At 37.4% G+C, this 25,736-nt stretch overlaps 1 protein-coding gene across 2 annotated transcripts in view; it reads right to left on the reverse strand.

Annotated features, from left to right (window-relative positions):
• Positions 1-3,609: 3,609 nt before the first annotated feature.
• The window catches only part of TSHR (thyroid stimulating hormone receptor), a 41,602-nt gene continuing 19,475 nt past the window's right edge, over positions 3,610-25,736 (reverse strand). The window contains exons 4-10 of one of the 2 annotated variants that reach the window (XM_072338966.1): positions 22,682-22,756; positions 22,308-22,382; positions 19,005-19,082; positions 18,402-18,470; positions 14,471-14,548; positions 8,525-8,713; positions 3,610-6,962 (exon numbers count right to left, since the gene is read on the reverse strand). In XM_072338966.1, coding sequence (XP_072195067.1) covers positions 5,552-6,962; positions 8,525-8,713; positions 14,471-14,548; positions 18,402-18,470; positions 19,005-19,082; positions 22,308-22,382; positions 22,682-22,756 — 1,975 coding nt within the window. In that variant the 3' untranslated portion in view covers positions 3,610-5,551. The remainder of the gene's footprint in view (positions 6,963-8,524; positions 8,714-14,470; positions 14,549-18,401; positions 18,471-19,004; positions 19,083-22,307; positions 22,383-22,681; positions 22,757-25,736) is intronic. The other variant, XM_072338967.1, reaches the window with a different exon arrangement.

Below are 25,736 nucleotides of genomic sequence, written 5' to 3' on the forward strand. Positions count from 1 at the left end.
TACATAACAGACATAAGTTGATGGAGGAAATGGTTTGGACTGAAAAAATAAGGAAGGTGATCTTTGTTACTAAACCACGTTGCTTCCTCAATTTTCCAAAGGCGTGTTCCCATTTCTCCTAGGAATCTTGTTGCGAGGTCCCTGCAGACAGGGCTTTGTGTCTGCCTGAGCAGCACCTGAAGATCTCACACAGTTTTTCCCTCAAAGGAGCTGCCTCAATCCTGGTGGTCTGCTCAGATTCTTTGGGTAATGTTTTCTGAGAAATGGTGTGCTAGGGAGCAGAGAAGTTTTCATCTCATGAAGCTTCTTGTACGTTTTGTTCTGTATTGGGTTTCCCATTGCTTAGAAAAGTCAAATTTTGGAGGTTCTTCCTTCTTGGGCCTGCCTTGTTGGAGCTTTTAGCAAGATTAAGAAAAATAATAATAAATAGTTGGTGCCAGGAAGAATATTTCTAACAAACTCCATGAACATTAAAGCAGCATCTAGTAAATTTTCCTGTGTGTACCCAGAGATGACAAATTGTTTAATAAGTGTGATGATGCAATACCAATGCTGAAAGCTGTTTGGTTAAAAAATGTATTCCTGTTGCAGCCAATTCTGTGCACATCACGAGTTGCTTTCGGTAGGGCGCAGAGAAGAAGCAGAGCACTAGGTTGCATTGATGTCATACCTTTAAACACGTCTCTAAAGTCTCCCTGAGGTATCTATGAGTGTGTTGCCTTGCAGCTTAGGTAAAGTAGGCAGTAAGTATGTGTAAAATGTAAAGTGGTTCTTCATACAGAGCACAGGATTTCTGGTTGGGGAAGGAGACTTAACGAGCTTCTGGAAAAAGGAAACGGAGAACACAGAATAAAGTAGCCAGACCTCTTTAAAAATTGAGATAGAATGCAAATATGCTTAGCTGCATAAAGAGAAGTATATATAAGGAACAAAAATATCCAGTGCCTTTTGTGGGAAAATGCATCAGCCAGTGTTAGCTGCCCCTTCTAAGTCTTTGATCAAAATGTACATAATTGCTGGATTTCACTGGAAGTCAGTAGCTGACTAAAAAGAATCTGTTGTTTCCACAGTTCCCTCTAGGCAGCAGCAGTAGTCTGTGTATGATTTAGGGAATTCTTTGACTGCAGTCAAGCTACAAACGGCATTGTACAAGCAGCACAAATGCTACCGTGCAGCTGCTGGGTATTTCAGTGCTACCCTATATGTGCTAGACAGCAACAGGCCTTGGAGAGGGCAGATATTTAGACAGCGCCTCAGAGTTTTGGGTGGTGATAGGTTTTTTGCTTACATGACTGCATTACTGCTTGACTTTTCAGCTTTGTCTCCGCATCAGACAGGGAGTGCTGTCATTTTTCCGAGGAAAAGCTGCTTTATTTTCAGCTTTCAGAAAATCAGCACGAGTTTTGCAGTCCAGCTGCTTAGCAGCCTCAGTTTGGAACAGGGAGGCTCTTAGCAGTCAAGTTGTTCCTTTTTTAAAGAAAGCATCACCATCTCTCTCCCTATGTATAAACGTATACATAAGTAGCTGTCCCATTGTAGCAAATGGTTACTGAGCTCTTTGATATGTATTACAAATGAAGTTGATGTTTGCAGCAGATCTCATTCCTTAGAAAAGAAAGAAAAACAGGGAACCCAAGGTTCTACATTTGTTCTCATCAGAGCTACGTAATGAATGTCTGAAAACCAAAAAGAGTGTTCTTCTCTTAATCTAACAAATGAAGAAGCTGGATAAGCTTCAGCTGAACTGCACATGTGTACAGCATGGATACACATGTTGTGCATATGTGGGTTCAGGTGACGCAAGCAGAGTTAGTTTCAAGGTGACTTAATCTTGTAGAAGATGGGCTCTTGGAAGGAGCAAGTTTGGGATGGCCCAAGTGAGTTCCTGATTCTATGCTGTATTTGATGAGACTTTTATTTTTTTGTAATATGTAAATAGATATTATTCTCAGGGTGGAAAATAAGACTGAAAGTTATGAAAACCAAAGCTTTCCACAGGATTAGTATTCTATTGAATCTGAGGGCCTGAGATGATATGAACTACTGTAGCAATTCCTATGAAGGTGTGTACTTGGTGTGTGCAGAATGGGAAAAGGAAGTTAAAATTGATGGGTTCTGCTGGAAAAAAAAAAATGCTCTGTGTATTGACTTCATAGAGCCTCCATTTGTTAACTTTTACATTACTACTGTAGTACAAAAGTAAGTTGGGCCAGATAGAAGTAAGTAAACAGGCAAAAAGTGTTTCAGTTTTGATATAGATGCATTATTGAAACAGTATGAATTACAAGTCTACAGTGATGTCAGAGTATCTTGGTGTGCGTCACTGAGAGTTCTTAACCACCTTCTGTTCCAGGGCATGATAATGACCCTTCACAGATTGTGCCTTAGCCCACAAACCCTACATCAAAGTGCAGTACAGTGTATGTTTACAAAATTCCTACAAAGAAAGGAGTGCTGCTCAACAGAAAGACATGGTCCTACTAACCTGAGGCCTTACCCCAGTTTCAACTGTGAGCCAGAAACCATATGATTACTGGGTGATTTTAAACCAAAGATGCCAGGCATCGGCTAAAGGGGAAGAAAAGAAGTCAACCCAGGAGATTATACTGCTACTACCAAGCAACCTGGAAGGAAGGTTTGGTTAATTTTAACTTGTAAGTATACGTCTGATCAAATCAAGCTCCACTTTTCAAGGTTTTCCTAAGACTGTGCTGTGAGTGTTAAGTGTATCAATTATCCGGCAGGAAAGGAAATGAAAGTGCATTCCATTTATGTTAACAAGCCAAAATACAGCGGTAGTGCACTGAAATTTACTTCCTGTTATTACTTGCACTACTTAAAAATTCCAAGATTCCTTATTAGATTGTGCTTTTCTTTGACTGTAGCTAACACACAGTGGGTGGCATCTTGTTTGCTCACTGAGGAAAATGCATCTTCCTTCAGATGGAGAGAAAGGAGCAGTACAGGTCAGCTACAGACAGTTTAAATTGCTCAGAGAAAGTTCAAAATTCTCACAGCTAAGGCTGCAGCTCAGCTTTGCAGCTTTTTTCTTCATTCTGTTAATGAAGAAATCTTTCATAGTGCCTGCAAATAGGATCACAGAAGCTTATGCAGAGAAAATAGAAGCATTCTATGCTTCTATGCTACTCACAAACTGGATTTTTACATTTTGTTCTTCCACCTGAGGTCCTAGGCAAGCCCAGAAAACTGTGATTCTTGCTATTACTGTGCAGGGCTTTGAGAGGACAGCCAGGCTCTTACACAGGTGCTCTTACACCTGAGCTGTGAGATCAGATCTACTGAGGTGGTGTTGTGAACTGGGATGGTGCTCCTCTCCACTCAGCTGGATTTTAAATTACTGGGGCACTATGATCAGGCCTGATGAAGAAAGGTACAGTCAAAGTTGCCTTTGCAGTCTGAATTGGGGATCTGCTTGAATGTAAGAGCAAGTGGCTGTAATGGAGCAGAGTAAAAGTCCACATGTGCAAAAATCCTGATTGTGGTCTGCTAATGAGTTGTTGTAAGAGAAGCAGAAGATCAGGCAGGCACGTGTGCTTGCCCCAAGCACGCCCACCCATCATGCAATTGCCAAGCAGAACAATGAGTCTAAGTTCAGGAGAAATATTATTTACTTCTTTTGTAGGAAAAAATAGCTTAAAAAATTCAGAAAAGCTCTCTGGGCCTTTTACAATTTCAAACAAAACATTTTATTCCAATACTCTGAGTTATTCCTGAGGTATTCTAGAGGGGGAAAAAAAAAAAAGTACTTCATACCAGAAATAGTACATCTTGCTGAGACATTTAAAAGAGCAAGTATGTCAGGATATAAGCAGAAGCAGAATGGCTGAAGGAGCTGACCAGAGCAGAAACGTGAGAAAATGTTTATTGGATACAATATTTACAAGTAAAAATCTGACAAATAAATTATTTAAATTCTACTGCCTGGATGTTTCCCATAGCTTTTAAAATATTTTTTATCAGCTTAAGCACAAAGATTATAGAAGACAAAAAACCAATATCTACTTTTGTTCATAAAGCCAACATCACAAAATTCTTTCAATTGACAAAAAAACAGATATACAGGAATGGGAGGTTAAAAAAGTTCAATAATGTATAAATACACATCTTCCGAAAGTGACTGCGAGTAACTGCATTAATTTAAAAGCATTCCGCAATCAGTTCAATACACCACGTCCTTCCAGTGTCCTGATGATTTCCATGAAATAAACCTTCTGGTTTAGTTTAAGGTAAAAATAAGGATAAAAATGGTCGCAGAGAGTTCCATATAAATATGAGAAAAAACGTCATTACTTTGCGGGTGACAGAACACTGAAACAGGTTACCCAGAGAGACTGTGGAGTCTTTCTTTGGAGATTTCAAAACCCACCTGAATGATTTGCTTGCCATCTACTGTGGGGAACCTGCTTTAGCAGGGGGTTGGACTAGATGACCTCCAGCGGTCCTTTCCAACCCATACAATTCTGTGAGGATAAATATGGGCAGATTCATGGAATCACAAAATGGTTGTGGCTGGATGGGACCTCTGGGTCCATCTGCTCCAACCTCTGCTCAAGAGGGGTCAACCAGACCAGGCTGTCCAGCACCATGTCCAGGAGACCTTTGGAGATCTCCAATGAGACTTCGCACTTATATGGGTAGCCTGTGCCAATGCTCAGCCACACACACAGCAGTGAAGTGCTTTCTGATGTTCAGACTAAAGAGGACTAGGGTTTGGTAAAGTGTGAGATGGTGTTAAAATTTAGAACAATCTTAGGTTTTAGACAGCAAAAAATATGAAGATGATTAACTTAATTGGGTAGGCTGATCTTCAAAAGAAATTCCGACTAAACCATCTCCTATTCATGAAAAAGTGAGAGAAACTGATAGCAAGATATTTTTTGTAACAGACATGGGCAAATGCCCAAGTTTGTAATCAGTTATGGATTGCAGTACTGTCAATGATATTTGCCTTTTATCACTACGAATGTAATATGAAGATGCCTCTCCTTGCATTTCAGCCAACTAAACCAAACACCAATAAATTGCATGTCAGGGTCGTAGAGGCAGAAGTAATTTGTTCCAATTTGTGCTTTTGTTGAAGTTTTAGGAATTTGCACTTAGGAGAAAAAAACTGAATCATTTGACACATAGCCATCTGCTATCAACTGATGTCTTAAAATATCACTTAATCTACACAGCTACACTCTTCTTCAGTCATAAAAGTACCCTGACATTTTATGCTTGGTCTCCTTCCTTATTTTGTTTAGATGAGGGTACATTTCATAGTTGCTGTTTTTTTCTATACGTTAATTTTCCTATATATATATTTAACTTTTCCATCCATTTCCAGCAAAATAATTGGAACAACATCTTGTGACCTGCACTGGTGTGAATGTGAGGCAAGAAGTTTCAAGTGAAAGAGTTGTCTTTCAGAAGGTACATCAGCCATCACAAGGGTAGGGGAGGGGAAAATAGGCAGAAAATGTACACTTCTCGCTCATTCTGCTGTATACACAACAACACCTCGACCAAATTGTGAGACTTTGAGACATCATAGCTCAGTCTGCTTGCATTCTTCCACAAGAATTTGGTTTTGCATTGTCATATCAGGAAGGTAATCATTGACTGGGTCTTGGATACTTGTAAGAATCTGACCTATCCCTCGACTGATTCTTTGCCCATAAGAGCCGCTGCTGTTTTTGACTGAGATTGTCTGACCTCTGTAGACTTTAGCCTGATGCTCACATATACCAAACTTGCTCAGCAGGATAAACACATCTCTTTGGAAAGCTTTGGTGAAAATGGCATATAGAAATGGATTGGCACAAGAATTGAGTGGGTAGAAAAGCACTAGCAAAATCTTGGAATTAGTGACTGTTATCAGTGGTTTGTTCATGATAGCAGAGAGAGCATGGAAAGAGATAGGAGCCATGCACAGAAAGTCAGTGAAAATCAACACAGCCATCCTCTTGGCAATTTTGGTGTCTTTGTCTCCTGACTTGTACTGAGGGTTTCTCACAGTGATGTAGATTTTTATGTAGCAGGCACAAATGATGACAAAAGCAATAATGTTACATATTAAAACAAAGACAACGTAGGCTTCAGCTATTGGCGTTTCAGTGTCCATGGGTAAGCAGATACTGACTTTGCTGTAGCTGCTGACTCCAACCAGTGGCAAAAGGGCAAGAAGAAAGCATGAGAGCCAACCTCCCAGCATGATAATCAAAGCATGCCGGAGGCGGATCTTTCTACTGGGACGCATGGCAAATGTGATGGCGTACCAGCGCTCCAGGGTGATCACAGTGAGTGTGTATACAGAAAGCTCACTAGCAAAGACGGTGAAAAAACCTGCTGTGTTGCAACCAGGCCCTGTCTGCCACTCTATAGCATGATTATAGTACTCTGACCTGGTGTAGAGGTCCACTGAAGCAATCAGGAGAAGGTATAACCCCATACAAAAGTCAGCAAAGGCCAGGTTGCACATAAGAAAGCGCGGTACAGTCAGTTTGTAATGGCTGGTTAGAAGGATAAAAAGGACAAAAACGTTACCTACGATGGCCAGCAAGTTCACAAACCATACCACAATCCTCAGAAACTGGTATCCCATTATGTCCTCACAGGGGTTAAACTCATCAGGCTCTGGAGTGCATATTACATCCTCACTGCCTCCACAGACAAGATAGTCATAATGACTGTCAAAGGCCTGCATGTCTTCAGTTTGAGGGTTTTTGAGCTCTTGGCCAAACCCAACATTTTCTTCCCCGTGCTCTTCCAAAAATATATAATATTGTGAATTTTCATGGAAATTCTTGAACTTGGTGTTTTTGTCATAAACAGTATCAGTATGGTCTGTGTATTCTTCTGCATAATCTTTGTAAAATGGTCCTCTGATAGCTCTGAATGATCTTCTATTTCGAAAACTGTGACTGCCAGTCTGGTTACACATCAAGTACTCTAGAAGTCTGAAAGAGGACAGAAGAAAATCGCCACTGTCATTTACAGTTTGAAGTGAACAAAGGGAGCGCTTTGAAAACAAATTACCAAAGGAAAATGTAACTACAGTAATGAAATCAGTCACGTATTTGTTAGCAGAACATGAAGTAAATGAAAAACCTGAGAATTTCTGAGATCAAACAGAAAATTCATTATCAGAATAGCTGCTGGATTTTTAGCATACGTCTTTCTTTTCTTGGTGGCTATCAGATATACCCAGGAGAAAGTTGGTCTGCCAACTTCTATAATCCCTGTTACTTCTTAGAATCCACATTCTTAGTGGTTCACAAGCCTATTTATAACTTTCTAGATAACACACACTATTGTATCCCTTTTTATTTTTACTCACAAATCATTTTTTTATAGAACTTTAATAATTATAATTTCTGTTCTGTGCATCTTCTCTACCTTCCTTACAGCTAACTACCAACACAGTAGTTGAGAATACTGTACATCATGGTGTCATGCAACTGCATTTGTTATCAAAAATGTATTTTTTACTAGAAAAAAAGTTGCAATTAGGTATCTTTTTCTTTCTTTCTTTTTCTTTTTTTTCCCTTTTTTTTACCTCTGCTATCCATCATCAAATAAGCTTTAGCATTTTTCATTTCCAGTTTTTTAGAATTTGAAGTTGCTTACAATTTGAGATTGCCTACAATTAAATCTGAGAAATGTTCATGTCTGCTAACAGACAAGCATGTCTCTGATTCATTTATCATTAGATTGTGCTGGGCACTTTCTGGATATTCTCTAGGTTTTGAGTCTCTCTCCTCCTCTGTTTTGTTTGATTGCTCTGATTTTCCCATTCATTTTAATTGCGAATAGTATTGGTATATGAATTTATTCTTGAGTAATTCATAAATTTACCATAGCATATTTTAGTATACCATAAATTCAATCTACAAATACTGCATTACTGAAGATGGAGGCTGTCTTCTTAAATCAGGGGCTGGCCAGAATAAAAATCATAGCTCTTAAACTTCTTCAGCTTTAGAGAAAATTACAATGGATTTAAATTCTGCATTCTATAATTGCACTGCTAACTGCAGCAAATTGTTCCTCCCCATGTGCGTTCTCCCAGCAGATGAGCTGCTGCGTTCCACCAGGTTATCTATAAATGCATTTTTTTTCTCTCCAAAAGCTCTCAGCACCTGTTCTGATGAAAGGCTAGAAATCCTTACAAAATAGTTATTTCAGAATTATATATTCTCAGATTTTCAGTTAAAAAACATCTGAAACATGAGGTTGCAAACCCTCCAAAACTTATTTTTGCAGCCCTTAATGTAGCACTCTGGTTTTGTTTTTTGTTTTTTTTCCTTCTGGGCTTAGCAAAAGGAGGAGCTTTGCAAAAGGTCCTACTAATCCTTTGATGTATCAACAATTATTTCCTTTCTTCGTTTGACGTTGTATCCCTCTGTTTCAAAGAATGTATTCAAGAACTAGACAAAATGCTCATAAAAGTGCTGATTATGTACTTTTTTATGTATTAATGTTAAAAAATTGTCTTTACTTCTATCCTTTAAAAACTCACCCACTGTTTTTTTTCCAGTTCTTGAAAGCACAGCAGTGACTTGGATAGGACAGATCAGCTCGAATTAGCTGAAGAAATATCTTTACAGCTGGTAATTTCTTTAAAGTCCATGTGTTTCGGGCTATTAGTTCTTTAAGGCTTTCCAATCCTTTGACAGGAAGATTAACAATGACTGTTCTGGAGACATCCCTTTGTAAAGGAAGAAACAGACAAAACTGAGAATTGTAAGTGATTGGATCTGAAATGCTTCAGATTCTCACAGTAGTTTATGAGTTTCATAGAATCCTACAGCAGAAATAAAATCCAGGGGGAGGTTGGGATTTAGGAAGCCACATAAGTATATTCCACTTCCAAAACACAAAAGAGATACAGCATATTCTTATGAATTAAATAAATCTTAACTTTGTTCTGTAGAGTAATTAAATCACTTAATCTTGAGATTCTGGTACTATTAATAATATACAATTATACATATAATTCTTTGTACATGAACATAGCCTTCATTAGGAATACTGTGTACAATTTGTTGGTATGAATGTGTTTCAAAGTTCATCTTCAGTGTCTCATAGATGACACCAGAGATGACAAATACCAGGACTTCAAATTTACAACTTCAGAGACAATGTACAGAAATAAAGTCCTCAGAATTCTTTAACAAAAGTGCATCTTCCATTGGAAGAACTAATTTCCTTTAGGCTTCTTTAGACTCATTTTAATATGTTCAGACAGCTCGTAATTGCTAAAATAATGTCCTTTATAATCTGAAATTAAAATGCTCTATCTCTATCTATCCTGAAATGCTCAGAAAAAAATTAATATTTGCTGCCTTCTGTTTTCTGGAATTGAGTCTGACTCAGCAGATATGTTCCACTGTTTATGGATTTCCTTAAGCCAGTTGAAGATCATCAGATCCTGCTGGTCTTTGGTGCTCACTTATTTGCCTTGTATCAAACTTCTTTCAATGATGTTTGAAGCCAAGGTCATTTCTCAGAGTTAGCTCTGTAAAGATGTAAACCAGTAAAAAAGTTTCCTTTGTGGGAGGATTAAGCACTTTCATCATGAAATATCATGCTAATAAATAGTTCTCCTTTTTTCTATGCGTTGTTTTCCAAGAGTGGTGTTGTTATCCCTCTAAGTCTCACCCACTCTGACTGGTTTCCTGCATCTAAAAGAAAATTATTACTAATTTTATTCTTTGAAAAAATTGCTTCTAAACCTCTTGTTATTACATTGCTGTATTTTTCCTTTTGATTTGCTAGTGTTAGTTTTTAAGTTAGAAATTGCTTCCACTGTCTGCGGGACGGCTTTTTACATCTAATAGCTTCTTTGCTATTGTATGTATTTGAACATGTCACAACTAGTTGATTTCAGTGACATCAGCTTCCTTTTTGTTCTTCTAGATCTTTTTCTTTTAGACTGTACATGTTTATGCTAAGCCCCCTGAAATGGGTCTTGCAACAGTCTGAGTGCTTCTGCCTGAATGCTTCTGCCTGTCATTTTGTCTTTTATAGAGTCTCAGAATCAATTGAATCCAGAGGTCATCCAGTCACTTGGAGCCAGTTTCTCGAAGCTTTGTCTTGTTGAGCTCTCAGTACCTCAAGACACAGATACTCCACAACCTGTATAGTCAGCTTGTTCAGCATTTGATTACCCACATGGTAAAGACTTATCTTACAGTGAACTAAACTTTTCTCTGTTTCAGTTTGTGCTTGCCTCTCGTTCTGTTGCTGGCTACCATTGAGAGTCTGGCTGCATTTTGCCAGCTCCACCCTCATCCAATTTGTAGTATTTATATACATTGGTTAAGTGTCTCTTGAGCCTTCCCTTCTCCAGGCTAAATGTTCCCAAGTCTCAGCCTTTACTTATTATGATGGATGTTCTAATTCCTCAGTTAATGTAGTTGCCTTTATCTGTGGCTTTTTATTTTTCAGTATGTTTTCCATTTTATATAGACCTCTTTCTAAGCAAAACATCTTGGTAAAGAAGATCTTGGAGCAGATCTTACCAAGATAAAGCTGGCCTTTTGGCAACCCCCATGGGTCTCCATCAAGTCCTCATGGTGGTAGCAGCTACCTGCAGGAAGGGAACATGGTTAAATGCTGTGTGATTGGAGATGCTAAGGCTTTTTGGAAGGGAGAAGTGGCACATCACAAATTCTTGGTCATTCTTTGAAGACAGTCTCATGTAAGCACATGGAAAAAGATGATGCAGTTCATACAGTGAAGTTTTTATTTTTGAAAAGTCTTGACAAAGTCAGGTATCAAGGGCAGTTGTGGTAACTAAAATGTTATGTAACAAGAAGAATGGCTCTCATGGATTAATAAAATAACAAAAATAGTGGGGAAAAAACCTGGCAATTTAGCAGAAGTTGTCATACTAGAGAAAGAATGGAAAATGGTATCAGAATATATGCATAATAGCACCAGGAGTTCACAGAGCTGAGGCTAATGCTGGTGTTACTGTAATATTCATAAATAATCTGAAAATCCAATGAGACTAGAAGAAATTAAGTTTCTTTCTGACACTAAAGATGCTGACACTAAAGTTTTTTTCTTTCTGACACTAAAGTTTTTTTCTGAAAGCTAAAGATGCCTGAGAAAAGAAGCTGAAGAATCCTGCAATACTAAGTGACTGAGCAATAGATGTGATTCAATATTGATACGAAGTGCATTTAGGAAGAGCTATCTTAACAGTAGGTAGATGACAAGTTTAATTTACCTAGCACTCTGTGAAGATCTTGAAGTCGTCCCTGAAAGTTTCAGCACACTGTTATTCAATAATGTTGAAGGAAATAAACAGAATGCTTGGTGTTTTTAGGAAAGTAGAAAATCTTTACTCTGTAAATCTGACTACATCTTAAATACTATATGCAGTTCTATAAATACTACATGCAGTTTACAATGGGTAAATATAGTAGAAAAGTATAGAAAGCTACATTAAGGATGATCATAGAATTATCAAATATTTCCTATAGAAAGTAATAAGAACTTCTTGGTTTGTCAGACTATTGTATCTTAGCCTGCATTAACATATATATAGAACACAAATTTTCCTGAATGATGTTTTTATCTTGGTTCACTGTGTGATCAGTTCTTATTCTGGACTACTAAGAAAAATATAGTTATGCTAGCCTTACTAATATCTAATTATATGTGTAACTAAGACATTATTAAAACACAGCCATATTTACAGTGCACAGAGTATCCTACTACTACTGAGAAGCTATAGCTGGCTCACTTTTAAAAACAAGAAGCCTGATAGACTGGACTATTAAAGAGGCAGGAAACTGATAAAATGAACCTGGATGGTTTTCACTAAAAATTACTGAAGGAGCTTAAGAAGGAAAGAGCTGAATGAGTAGAGGAGGTGTGCATCCTCCAGTTTAGCCCCATTGAGTCCCGGAACACAAAGGCAGCAAATGAGCCAGCAGTTTTTGGAACATTGGGAAGAACAGTGGAAGCACACACCCATCAGGCTCTGATGTCTGCACTAGGCTTTTTTTAGGAATTCTAACAAGAACAACCAGTGAAGGTGTAGACTAAGATGATGTGCCTGATGGAATCAGCATGTAAAAGTCTTTTGTAGAGTCTTGCTTCAGAAACAAATTTCTCTGAGCACTGTGGTTAAAAACCTGTTCTTGTAGTCTCCTAGGACATCCAAAAGGCCTTTTGCAAACCTCCACCAAAGGCTGATGTGAAGACCAGGCAGCCACACTCCTTGTGGAAGACACCAAACATTCAGGGTTATGGTAAAATCCTGGAAAAGTTCAGTTCTAGCCCAGATCCAGCAGTTATGTTGCTGGGGTATAGAGCTTGATTAGCTCTTGGAAGTGATTGATTTGCAGTAGCAGATATACATGCTGTGGAGTGTGCAGTTAACACAGATGCCCTCGCCCATGTTTATAAATGGAGGTTGGTAGCTGTTTTGTTTTTCCTTATGGTTACTTATAAATCCTATGACATTTCTCAGCTGTTGCTTACCTTATAGGAAATTGGAATTTATAGAATCTGAATGTGGCATAAGCATAGATAAGCTTCAGATGAATACGTAAGTAAAACAAAGCTTATAATTTAATAAGCTGAGTGATCTGTATATATGATACAAGTGTTAAACAAATATTTAACTGCTCAGATTTGTTTGGTTTTTTTTTCAGGATTATTAGTTTTGGTCTCTATGATTTTAAATGAAATTCTAAAATAGACGTAAATGGTAGGTTTTATCCAACATTTTTCACAGTCAGACATGCAACCGTAATATGAAATCAAGTGATAAAAAAATTTATTAGACAGATTGAGAAAATGAGAGTGAATATATAGTAGCACAATTAGAAATTTTTATCTAATCATACCCAGTCAACTTAGTATCGTAGTACTAAAGCAGCTATAAAAGCTATTCTAAGCTGGGCTTACACTACTAATTATTTTCATTTAAGCAGAGAGTACATCTACAAATACTTATTGTTTGCTTAACAGAATGTAGTCTGTTCCCATTGCTTGAAGAACTGTTTTTGCCCCATGGAACAAACAAAGTGGATCTTCCTAAGGTAGGACTGATTCCCAATAGAGGAAGCAAGACTTTAAAAGAATGCCTCTGCTTTCTACAGATAATTAATTGCTCACAAGTATCTTATGCAAGAATTAATAACGTTTTGAATTCAGACCGTATATTTTGCAAAATCTAACTATACTGTAAGCCTGATTATATGTTTATTGTACTCTGCTGAACTTGTATTCTAGGTGGCAACTCTTGTTGATACATTTTAGTAAACCAGGTCCTCTGTATCCTAGCCAAGAATTCATTTTCAGGATAAGAGCAGTACACTGTTATTATGCTGCTAAAATAGTTTTCCAAAGGGAGCAGTCCACACATCTGAATATACAGCAATGACAGAAGAATCAGAATTGTTGGCATTTTTCCCCTCTCTTCAGTAAGCCAACTCCCCTCTTTCTTTGCTATTGCAAACTGCAAATTTATAAACAGAAATATACCTAGATTTTTAATATCTTTCTAAACATACCACCTAACCTAAATATACCACCTAGAGCGTGCCCAAAGTCATGTCATATAACTAGGATAACTCTTTTAAAGTTAGATATTTTCCACTGGCCTTCTTTAAAGGTGAAATGGAAGAAAATTACCCACTTGGGGTGGACCCAAGGTAATTATTTTAGTTTTTAGGTTGCTGTCACTGCTGAAGTCCTGATCAGAAAAAAAGAATAGTAAACTATGTATCTGTGGGATAGAAGTTCCATCAACTATAACTTCAAGAGTGTATAAAAGAATCTCAAGATGATGAGTGCTGCCAGCTTGATAGGGTGGCAAGGCAGAAAGAGTCTCATTTTTTGAGATTATTTTGACTATTGCAGGCAATGACCTTTATTGCCTCAGGGAATGGAATATTTATCTTTTTCCACAGAATTATTTTGTAAGAGGAAAGAGTATTTTAAATGGGACTTTCTTCTTGAAGAAGATCCAATGTCCACACATTACCATGCCAGCTAATGAAGCTAACAGCTAGATGCCTGAACCAAAAATGACATAATTATATATTAAAATCCTTCAGATGACCGTGAGGCTGGAAGTCAGGTTACATGAGAAAGAAGACAAGGCAGCACCACAAGTAAATTTATTCTGACTGAAATTCACTTTTCATCTGTTTCATTTCCTTTGCAGAAATGATACAACAGTCCTTAGTTTTACAATTATACTTCCATTTCATGGTCATGAGACAGACTGTAGTATAGAATGTTTCATAAGAAGAAACTGGAGAAAAACTAAGTCTAAGAGTAAATTGGTTTCCTGTAGAAAAGCTTTTGTTGCTGATCATCTTTTTGTTAACTTTCCATTCCCACCCCTTTGTTCTACTATTGATGAGAGTTGAAAAGAAAGTGTAACCAAAATTACATAATTTGTAAGGCTTTCTTTACATCACTTTCTCCTACTCACAGTAGAGTTGGTCCACTATGCACTCCCAGAAATGCATCTTCATTGATATCTTTCAGGTATTTGTTCTTGTGAAGATATCTGCAGAAAAAGACAAAACCCAGACATTTGGAAACAGTCATCCGTAGGTGAAAGATCTTCAGTTTACTTGTCTAAATAGATTGACAAAAATAATATGTGAAGAACCACCCTATCCCAGAGTGAAGTTGAAGGCGTGTGGTTAAAGGCAGGCAATGTGATGCTACTGAACGCTGATAAAAATTAATGCAACCCAACTGAAACGCTCAATTTTAAGTTCAGTTTTGTATTTATATTTATTTGTATTTGTATTTATGTGTACATACACACAGCATACATATACAGGGATGTGGATAGGACTTCACTGTGGTGACTCCTTCCCTCAACAAGCAATTAAAACTTGTGTTACTTTCACTTGGTTCAGTCAAATTGTCTCAATGTTTACAAGTGAAGTGCTTGCAGACATCAAATCTAGTCATGCTTGTTAACTTAGTTTTGTTGGAAAGCTGTGTGATTGCAGTGAGAACCATTTACCAGATATGGTAGTCCCTGGGAAGGAAGGAACAAGTATCCTGCTCTCTTGGCTGAGGGGCACTACATAAGAAATGATACCCAACAGTCCAAGCATCTTGTTTCTGTGCTATGATCAGGCAAGACTGCTGAGAGAAGCTTGAACTAAGACAGCAGTGTAGATGGTAAAATGCTGCAGGACTGAGCTTCAGGGCAGAAATACAATATGACTCATTAAGGAGAAGAACATAGAGAACTGTCAAGGAAAGATGTGAGAGGGGAATGTATGATCCATTTAATGAAAAAAGGTAAAATGATCAATGCTGTAAAGGCCCTGAAGGAACATGGTGCCTAAGGCAACTGTGACTATTCCCTTCATATTCAAAATAGGTTTCCTTTTTATCAGTTTTCTGTATAGTGGGAAAAGTAAAGGCACAAGTAGCAAACCGCAGGTTAAAACATGGATGGCAGTCTAGGAGCAACAAGAACAGTCCTGGGACACATTATTACAGATAGCTTCAGTTAGCAACAACAGTGGGTCACTTAGGATGAACAAGTAAAAGCATCAGGATCCCTTGACATATTGCCAACAAAGGCTGATGGAGATCTTGCAGTGCAAGAATGATGAAGAATAACATGACATGATATGATGACTGTAATGCATCGCTCCTCTTAAAGCCAACTGAAGGACAGAAACCTTGCAAGGACAGCAAACAATCTGCCTCGCGGAGGTCATGTTTAAAAGGATAAAGCAGAGAAAATTGCCAATGATGCAGTTGATGTCAAGATGTTGGGTACCGTAACTACTATAAGCTACTAAAAGTTAGCTTGTGATGTAGCTAGGAAAGCAAAAAATATATATATAAGAAAGGCTGCAAACCCTGCTCTCAGAGGATGTCAATGAAAATGCTATGCCCACTGTGCCAGTTAGTGGAGGAGATATGCAAACTGTCAAGCCTTTCTTAACTCTAACCTCTGTAATAAAAACACCATTTGAAATTAGTCAGCCAACTCAGAGAAGTGCAGAAGGATCACCATTTTACCTCTGTGCTGGAAATATCTTCCAAATTGAGGTAAGTGAACTGGGCATTAAGCTGTAAAAGTAATAATGTCAGTGCACTTGTGTTTTGGTTTGGAGAAAAAAAAAAACAACAAAACAAAACACAAAAACAAGTAAAAATTTTAATCCCATCCTAGTTGAAGTCATTGGCAATTTTTCCATAACATTTGTTGTGCTCACACTGATCACCATAGTGAGGAATGAGCAGAAGTAAATGCTCTTCAGCTGGGTCATTCAAAATAGAGTCTTAGGGAGCCATGCCAGAACAAAATTTCTGGCATGCTATTCACTGGACATTGCCAATGCTTAAAGTCTTGCTTCTTACAGAGAAAAATAGCTTATTCTTTCTCCTCATCCATTGCTGTTTGAAGCAAACTTTGTTTCTTTAAAAATATGAAGTATTATAGTATCACCTTACATCTGTAGTTCTTGAGAAGAACTCAAAGCTCTGTAAATAACAGTCTTTGAATGAAGATGAAACTGTTGGTTCATTTTGCAATTTCCCTCAATAGTTTTTCTTTCTTGCTCCTAGTTTCATATAGTCCAAAGGTTCCTGGATCAGACTCAGAAAAAAACAAGTACTTTCTTTGCTGTGCATTGCTAGATAAGCGAGTTCAAATTGAAAGCGTCAGAATAAAGAAATATTTACCTTTTGCATTAACTTAATGCTGCTACTAGAAACAACAAATCTCCACCCTTGCACTTAACAGAATTATACTTTATCTTAGCACATGGTAATCAGACTACTTAAGAAAATTAGTTTAGAGATTTCAATGTAGTTTATCAAACAGATAAAGACTTCACCGCTGATGTTCTTCGTAGTTTGCCTTGTAAATCTGGAGCTGTGCTTTGCTCCTGGTAATTCTTATATGATTTAATTAGGAGAAAACTGTTGTTGTAAACAACTTTTACTTCTGGTAGGCAAAGCCTTGAAGATAAGCCTGCTTTTATTTTCTATTTATTTATTTGAATAATTTTAACTAGTACATCATCAACAGCCTCTGGAAAAAATCACTTAAACAAACAGTACTGATTATAAACCTTTCCTGAAAGAAAGTAAGTAGTGTTTTCTGTTTTCTCCTTCTCCTACCCAGTCCAGTAAGGCAGGATGCTTCAGACTCTGGATCCTGTACATTTACACTTAATTCTTTAATAATAAGGAAAATTCTAGTGAGGCCAGAAGCAATAGCACTTTCAGGATATCAGAGAAGCAAAAAGAACCCAACAACCCAAACTCCTATGGAGTCATATTTAGAATGCGTTTCATCAGTATGTGAGAAGCTGAAGACAGTTTGTCTATTGGTGAACAGTTAGAAAAGTATTAAGAACTGCATATAAAGCTTGGATTTAGTCAAGATGCCAGATTCATTTAGACATATGTTACTTCTTGTGATTTCTGTGGACATTAGTACCAAACACTATGTCATCAAGAAAAAGCTTCCTTTTCCATACAGAAGTTGAATGTCTGAATTCACTTGAAGAGAATAAGATCCGCTCCGATTCTTCACATTTCAAGAAATCCAGATAAGTGTTAAGGGAGATAGAAGCAGTTTGCAAGGATTCAGCCCATGAGAAAGATGGTCTTTCAGAATTTTTATACAACTCAACTACTTCAAATAAAGAGGTAGGAAAATTTTCTGTATCCTCATGCTTCTCTGGTTAACGTAAGAGTTCACAATGAAGACATTTCTTTAACTTGTGAAATACTTTGATAACCAGACTCCAACCAAGTAAGCTCTGCCAAAGCAAATGGAGCTTCCAAAATCTTTCTAGATTCTTTCCAAGTGAACAGATCACTTTGAGAATGATGTGAAAAGTATATTCAGTTGATAAGTAGTAGTTTTCCAGAAACTACAGAAAGAAGGTGAAGAGAAAACTGAAATAATTGCTTCTTGCTTTGGACATTAATAATATTACCCTTATTAAAATAAATTGCTTTGTAAGTAAAATGATCAAATTGTCTTTGAAATCTTGACAAAAATTATTTCATTATAGCTTCAGGTCAGAAATTTAAACAAAATTCACACTAGAATCACCTGCTATGACTTTATTTCTGAACTACATGTATATAAAATCAATGTACTCTGCAAAAGACATTAAAATACCCATATTTTTATTGCTGGCTGAAATTAATATACTCTCTTGGCTCCCTAAAAACAATTAGAACAAGATATTTATTTAAGAACCTCCAGTAGGTAGGGAGTATTAATTCTAGGTTTGTGTATTCTATTTTTCCTTGTATGTGTTGCTGTTTTTGTGGGTTTGGGTGCTTTTGTTGTTGTTGTTGTTGTTGGTTTTTTTGTGCTTGATTTTGTTTTTTAAAAGAGGAGATTATCTGGTACTTACATTGCATCCAGATTTGTCCCATTAAAAGCATGGCTTTGGATGCTGGTAAAACCATTATTGTAGAGCTTGCTGCAAACAAAAATAAATAAATTAGTGTATTTTGGGATGCTTCAGTAATGAAATACCTATAATCTTATTTATCATTTGTATTGGCAACTGAATGTTTATGAATGAATTAATTTCAGCATCTTAAAGAAGTAGCAATTGTAGTGCGAGGTTGAGCAGATGCCACTAGCATTCCTAAATGTAACCAGATCAAGAATACTGTGTGGCAGGTGTGCTATTTTTTACTTCTTTTTGCAGTAAATATAGAACCAGATTAAAACATTTTGCCATAACTTTGCAGCTTCCAAGCTAAAAACAAGGAAATAAAATTCTACAAGGTCAAATTAAGGGAATAATAAATTGCAGTATGGGTACTGTTTTACAATAACACCTGTCTGAACTTCTAGAAGTATGGATACTACATATAATGCCTGTGATGTCTCTCCATTATAAACTACTGGAGAGTAGAAATCAGTTGTTTTTTTTTAACGTAGTACCATATGCTTGAGAGATTAAGGTGAGGTGATTTTCTTTTTGGTTTAAACTGGAAGAACTTACAGAGTCAGAGATTCATTACAGAGCCCATGGAAAGCATTTGCAGGAACTGATGTTATGAAAGGATTATCTGCCATTTCACTGAAAAAGGAGACAAAATATCACAGTCAAATACGTGCCTACCAGAGCTTCACCAGAACAGTTTTATTATTCATCGTTCTCTGCCTTCATAATAAAAAGAAGTGTGGAGTAATTGTTTAGTTACACCTACAGCTGTAAGAGGCAAGCTGGGATGATTAACCATCAAGGATGTTTCAGCATCCTGGAAGCAAGCTTGCAAAGTCAGTGGGTTTTATAATCATGGTGAGATGTGCCAGCCTGCACAATTCCTGTTGTGAACAGCAAAGACAGATTCATTCTCCCAAAACCCGGAGAATTCGCAAAGTGAATCATGCTGCAGTATCAATAGAGTTATTTAGAGATGAGATCTTGATGCTTAGTTATGCTTAGATAAAATATCAGAGAATACATTATAACGGCCAGAAGCATTTCCCCTTATAGAACTGCTTCTAAAGAAAGTAAAATAAAAATTTACTGTCTGATCTAACTTAATGAATTTTCTCAACTGTTGTCCAAATGAGTGTTTCAATATCTATTGCTTCTTAAACACTTAATTCTCACTCTGCAGACTTAAGAAATACACAAAGCACCACATAACCATTTGCTCACTCACCTACTGTGGGATGGGGAACAGAATCAAAAAATGAGAAAAGTGAGAGAACTTCTTGTTTGAGATAAGGGCAGTTAATAAGGACAAGAAAAAAATAAAAAGAAAAAAAGTGAACACACAAAACCCAAGAATACAGTAAAATACTTTAAGTGCTGCACAACACAGCTGCTCACCACCAGCTGGCTGATGCCCAGTCAGTCACAGAGAAATGTCAGCCCCCACCTCCACACACAGTTTTATAGTTCAGCCTATCACTATAATGGTATGGGACATTCCTTTGTCCACTTTGTGTCAGTTGTCCCGGTTCTATCCCCTCCCAGTTTCTTGTGCACTCCCAGCCCTTCACTAGCAGTGTGAGAAGCTGAAATTTCCTTGGCTCTGTGCAAGCACTGCTCAGCAGTAAACTAAAACTTCGGTGTGCTATCAACACCATTCTCATTCTGAACCTACAACACAGCACCACACCAGCTAATAAGAACATTAGTAACTATCTTAGCTCAAACCAGGACAATCACAAAGGTGAATAGTAAAATAATGAATAGTTATAATACTAGTGCTAGTGCTCAGCCACCCACAAAATTAAGCGGTTTGTGATTTTCAGTTAGAACATACTGTGTTCCAGTTTGGGTCTATGGCCTCTTATCCTGGCACCAAGCACCACTGAAAAGAGGCTAGCTCCATCTTCTTTGCCCAGTTCAGGCACTTATACATGTTGATAAGATCCACCCAGCTTCCTCTTCTCCAGGCTAAACAGACCCAGCTTTCAGCCTCTCCTTATACGAGAGGTGCTCCAGTCTTCTAATCATCTTAGTGGCCCTGCATCTCTTTCCAGCTTAATTAGGAACACCATTTATCAGTATTGAATCAACATCTAGGTCAGAACATTAATCAAGCCTTTGTAAGTTACTTTCCAGAATAATACACCAGGGTTTTAATAGCCTTTTACTTAGTCTATTCAACAGTCAAGCCTATTCCAGCTGAATGCTGCTGTGATAACGCAGACTGCTACCACTAAATAGTGACTGAGATAATTTTTACTTTGTGTCAGCCTATAAGTCCTTGTCTTAGCTGCTCTTCCTCCTTAGCTTGACTACAACCCTGATTTTGAGCTTTAATTGCAAGCTGGGGTACAGAAATGGATGCAGGTTTTTTTTAAATGCTACGAAACACCTGTTGTTTTCACAGTAGTAGTGTTTGTTTCTGAAATAGTTTTAAGAACAACGGTGGGAGACACAAAACCTCCATGAAAATTGCATTCCCTTTCTTTGTCTCCAAGCTATTCTACAGTTTGTTTCAAGAGAAAATGAAAGGAAGAAAAAAAAACACAAATGAGAGTATCCTTTAAATCAGCTAACACAAAACTTTTTAAGTTATAAGAAAAAGAGAAGGCTTCACTATGACAGAGAAATGCATCATGTGAGCATTAACTAAATAAGCAAAGCAGCTAATAGGACAATTCTTTCCAGCTGAGGACTGTAGTTAACGAAGGCTCCTCCCAGGAAGACTCGCTTAAATATAGGCAATTCCTGCTGCTTGGTTTCTTCAGTGGGATAGTTAGTATAGCTGTGCACAAAATGTGACTGCATGGTATGTGTTCATGTGAAGTTGTGTAATGATTCTAAAAGGCAACATACATCTCATCCAGCCACTGTGAAATAAGGTGAGTGACAGAAGGGAGATAAGCAGTCCTCTTACAATGTAGCCAAGTAGTAGCTTTCAGGAAATATATGGCTCTTTGTTTATGGATTTTTATGTGTAAGGCTTTTTTAATGTTATCTTAGTATTAACAAGCAGTTTTAGTAATGGACAGATGACTTGTTTTCCTCCACAGTGAGAAGTATGCAAAAGTACTTAATAAGTGGAAGGAAAGTGCCTGGACAGGGAAAAGAAAGGAATACAGAGTACTTATGCTAGTTAGAAGCATGGATGCTACTAGCATTATGCTAGTCACCATGGGCATGAAAGGCCATTTTGGAGGCTCCTGTAGCTGCTTGTGCTGGACATCTGCCTGCAATTCTCTCAGTGTGTTACAGCTGTATGCATGTATGTGATTGACCCTAAAGTAACAATGTAACGTTAGGAAGGGGAGAAGTGGGCTTGCTATGGTTCTGAAAAAATGCTATGACATTCAGGACTAATGGAGCCTATAAGCTGAGGCTGGGAGTTTACACATGAGATTGCTGATATTCTGGAGATACTACCACCATCTTTCAAAGATATCCAGTGCTTTTACACCCTGCCATTTGCAGCTCATTAACAACCACCCACCACCTGATGCTTGGTAATAAAATAAGAGTACAGTAACACTAAGATGCAACAATCTAAATCACAGCAGTACAGACAGGCTCATAGGATGAAGAGTGAATGTGCTGGCCTGTAAAAATTCTGTATTTTGGGATTTAGCTAATTTAAGAGAAATGCAATTATGTGTATGTCTCATCCAGTTCAAATACACAGTGCAGGATGACCTGACATTTTCCAAATTTGATACTAACAATTATTGATCTACAGTTTGAGGAAATGTATTTTGACAGACTTATTTTCTATTTTTCTCTAAAATATAAGTCTTCACTACAGGCTTTTTTGGGGATCTGTGGATGGCAGTTTTCTATCTGGCTGTGAGAGGAGGTACTTACAGTAAAAAGTTCACATCAGATGAATAGATTTTAGTGAGGTCAGGAAATACTTTGAGTCCAGTATTAAAAATACCACTGAAACAGAGAAGATGGAGAGAGAATTACTTGTAGTGGATTACAACAAACATTTATGTATTACAGACATTTAACGGATCACAAGAATAGCAAAGTTACCAATGAATTTCTAAAATATTTCCTTGCAAATGTAGTCTAAGTTCCAGCCTCTATCCTAGCTGGTCTTTTGTCTTTAAAATAAAGCAGTAGGGAAAAACTTTACAACCAGTTTCAAAATGAAATGCAAAGAAACCACTGTTGTGTAAAGAATTTAGAGAGATGTCTGTGAGGCCAACTACTTGCAGATGCCAAATACTTACAGGTATTTCAACAGTGGGAGGTTCTTAAAGGCATCCGGATCTATGTAATCCAAGTTTCTAAGATTTCTAATTTCGCTGCAAGAAAAGAGAAGAGGGATGGGGGGAAATGTTGCCACAACAATAATTAATATTGATGTATTTTAACAGAAACCAGCAATGTTTAAATTACAGGAAAATAATTCCAGAAAGAGTTGACATTTGCTTATAGATCTTCAGACATTACCCTATGGTTATGGCTCTCAGAGAACATAGGAACAGTACAGACAAGGGTTTACATTCTACTTGCATGTTAAACTGCTGTAGTTAATAGCTCTGCTACTGCTATTATAGTGCTGAGTGTTCTTCACGTCTGTTAGCTTCTGTAGCAGTATTGCTTTTGTTATTATAAGGAATCTATGTCAATCTCTTGCATCTCTCAAATTACTTTAATAGTTATGTAGCAATCATACTCCCAACAGGGGAATTTTCTCCATAAACCTTGACATGTTTTTTCTATCACTGTTACATTTAAAAAACTTGGCTACATATTCCTTTGTTGTGGACCAAACGTATTGCAGGGAGAGATCAACATTCAGTCTGGAAATGGATAATACATTGAAGTTCCAAGGAGTCACCAGGTGTTGCTATTCATAGTACTCTGCATAAATGGTTTGGATGAGGGTATTGAAAGTAAGAATTCAAAATCTGCAGATGGTACTAAAACTGGGAGCACAAGATAGTTAAATGAGATTCCACCAGATTTTATTAACTAGGTCAAGAGAGAGCGAGTGCTGTTTGACAAGGGGAAGTGAAAAATGAGAATAAAAGATTCAGAATTGCCAGATGAGACAGTTGGCCCCATGATCAGAGAAAAGCTTAAAGAACTCAAGTACAATGAAGAATGGGAAAAGGTTTATGCCCTTGCTGTTTGAGTTTCTTGAATTGGTGATGCTGGGATTAGGAAAGAAATGTGCTTTAAAATATAATGTAGTTATATTTGCATTTCATCCTATACTTTGTATTCAGGTGGTTTCTCATGGTCCAAAAAGAAGAGAGGAAAAGGCCTATTGTGGCAGGTGCTTCATAAATCAAGAGCAAACAACCAGTTGCCTAGAAGTCTATTTTCAAAACTGATGAGAAAGTGGATGAGAGAGGTCCAACAAAAAAAAAAAAAAAAAAAAAAAGTGATCTGTCAAAGTGAATATTAATATTAAGAAAAAGCTAGGAGAGAAATCCATTTTTCTCTATTCTTAGTCCAGGCAAATATGACTGGCTAAGTATACAGCATCTCACTTCATATACATAGAATCATAGAATCACAAGGTTGCAAAGGACCTACGAGATCATCTAGTCCAACCATCCTACCATGACCATTACTACCACAGGGTACTAAACCATATCTCATAGCTCTTCAACCAGATGTCTCTTGAACACTGCCAGGGATAAAATGAAAAAGATACTAGGGACGAAATAAAAAAGATGCCAAGGATACACTAAAAAGATACAAATTTTAAGTCAGATCCATGAAACTAATGAAACTAATAATCATTCAAGTATTACTGTGATGAATTAACGTAGTGAGTCATATGCTTGCAAGGCAAACTCTTGAAAGGTTTGAAAGGAAACTCCCTTTCATTCATGTTCCTATTAGGGCCAGCTCTTCCCTTTTCAGTCTTCCTCTCCAGTTACTCTTCAGACACTGCCACCTCTCCTTTCTGCAGCCCCATATCCCAAGAACTGGCACTGTGGCTGTCCATGTGCAGAAGTGCCCCAGCACCCACTCTGCACAGAGATGTTGAGTAGTCCCTCTAGCTCTTGAAGTAATGTTGCATGGACGAAGGAAAACCACTTGATGCACAACCTTTGGCTGTATTCCCACCCTCAAAGGGCTTCTCATATGGTTGTTCAAGAGGAGAGTGTGTTTGGAGTATGGAGGGGTGGGGAGAAATGAGGGAGAGAGGAGCATGAGCAGAGATACAGAGCTGTTGAAAATAAAGAGTGAATATTCCATACCTAGGAGTGTTTTCCTGAGAAACAAAGATCTAGTTACAAAAGCTTGTTAGTCTAATGCCATCAAGTTGCAGCTTGTTAGTATGACTACAGGAACATAGACTCTTTTGCATTTGCATCTAGAAAGCACAGTTTTGTCAGTGTACACAAAGACAGCTCACAAACACACTTAGAAACAGTAATGACAAAAACAAGGATTTAGAATACATTGTGAGATCAACTTAACGTAACTGGGGAAAATGTCAATACAAAGTCTTAGCCCTGATTTCAATCTTAGTATAGTGTGAATTTTACCATGACTTATGACAGAAATGAGATCCAGCTCATTAAATAGCAGTAGGTGATCTGTTTGCTTGGTTTGCAAAATTTGCTCAGCACTCAAGAGGTTTAGGCTTGTGTAAATACAAAATATGCTCAGAGATTTCTCTTAGAGTAACAGAGGACCTAAGAGTTGTATACAAGCAGGAAGTCAGGATGGAGCTGCATAGGGAGAAGTGAATATGGACCAGAAAAAAAATGGAGTGTTGAAGCTCAAAACTGAGACGCACCAGCAGGCTTGGCAGACAGAATGGTGATGAACACAGGATGCCTATTCATATGACATTCGACTCAAGCCAAAGTGATTAGTGCTTTCCTTCCATAAACACTAAATTTTCTTATAGGAAGTTCTGTAGAAAAACAAATGTTTTTAAAATTAAACTGTATGTATAAGTCTAAATTGGGGTAAAAAAGATTATTTACATAAAATTGTACACTATAAAAACTCCATGAAAAATTGATTCTGTGAAAGCTAAGCTCTGTGAAATGACTTATTTTCAAAACTATTAGTAACTTCAAACTTCTTTAAAACAACCTATGATAATCTTTATCCGGTAATAATACTTTCAAAATAAGTATGTAAGTGGAGAACATTAAACAAAGGTACACAGCACAGTATAACATTTATCCCTAGATAATCTTGTTGTTTGGAAAGTAAATTAAACTCACCGACAAAAAGTGTTAACAAATCAGACTGGTTATGGAAACAATTCAGAAAAACAGTGAAATCTATAAATAGCTTTCTCTT

Source organism: Excalfactoria chinensis, chromosome 5, assembly GCF_039878825.1.
Source record: "Excalfactoria chinensis isolate bCotChi1 chromosome 5, bCotChi1.hap2, whole genome shotgun sequence".
Taxonomy (NCBI): domain Eukaryota; kingdom Metazoa; phylum Chordata; class Aves; order Galliformes; family Phasianidae; genus Excalfactoria; species Excalfactoria chinensis.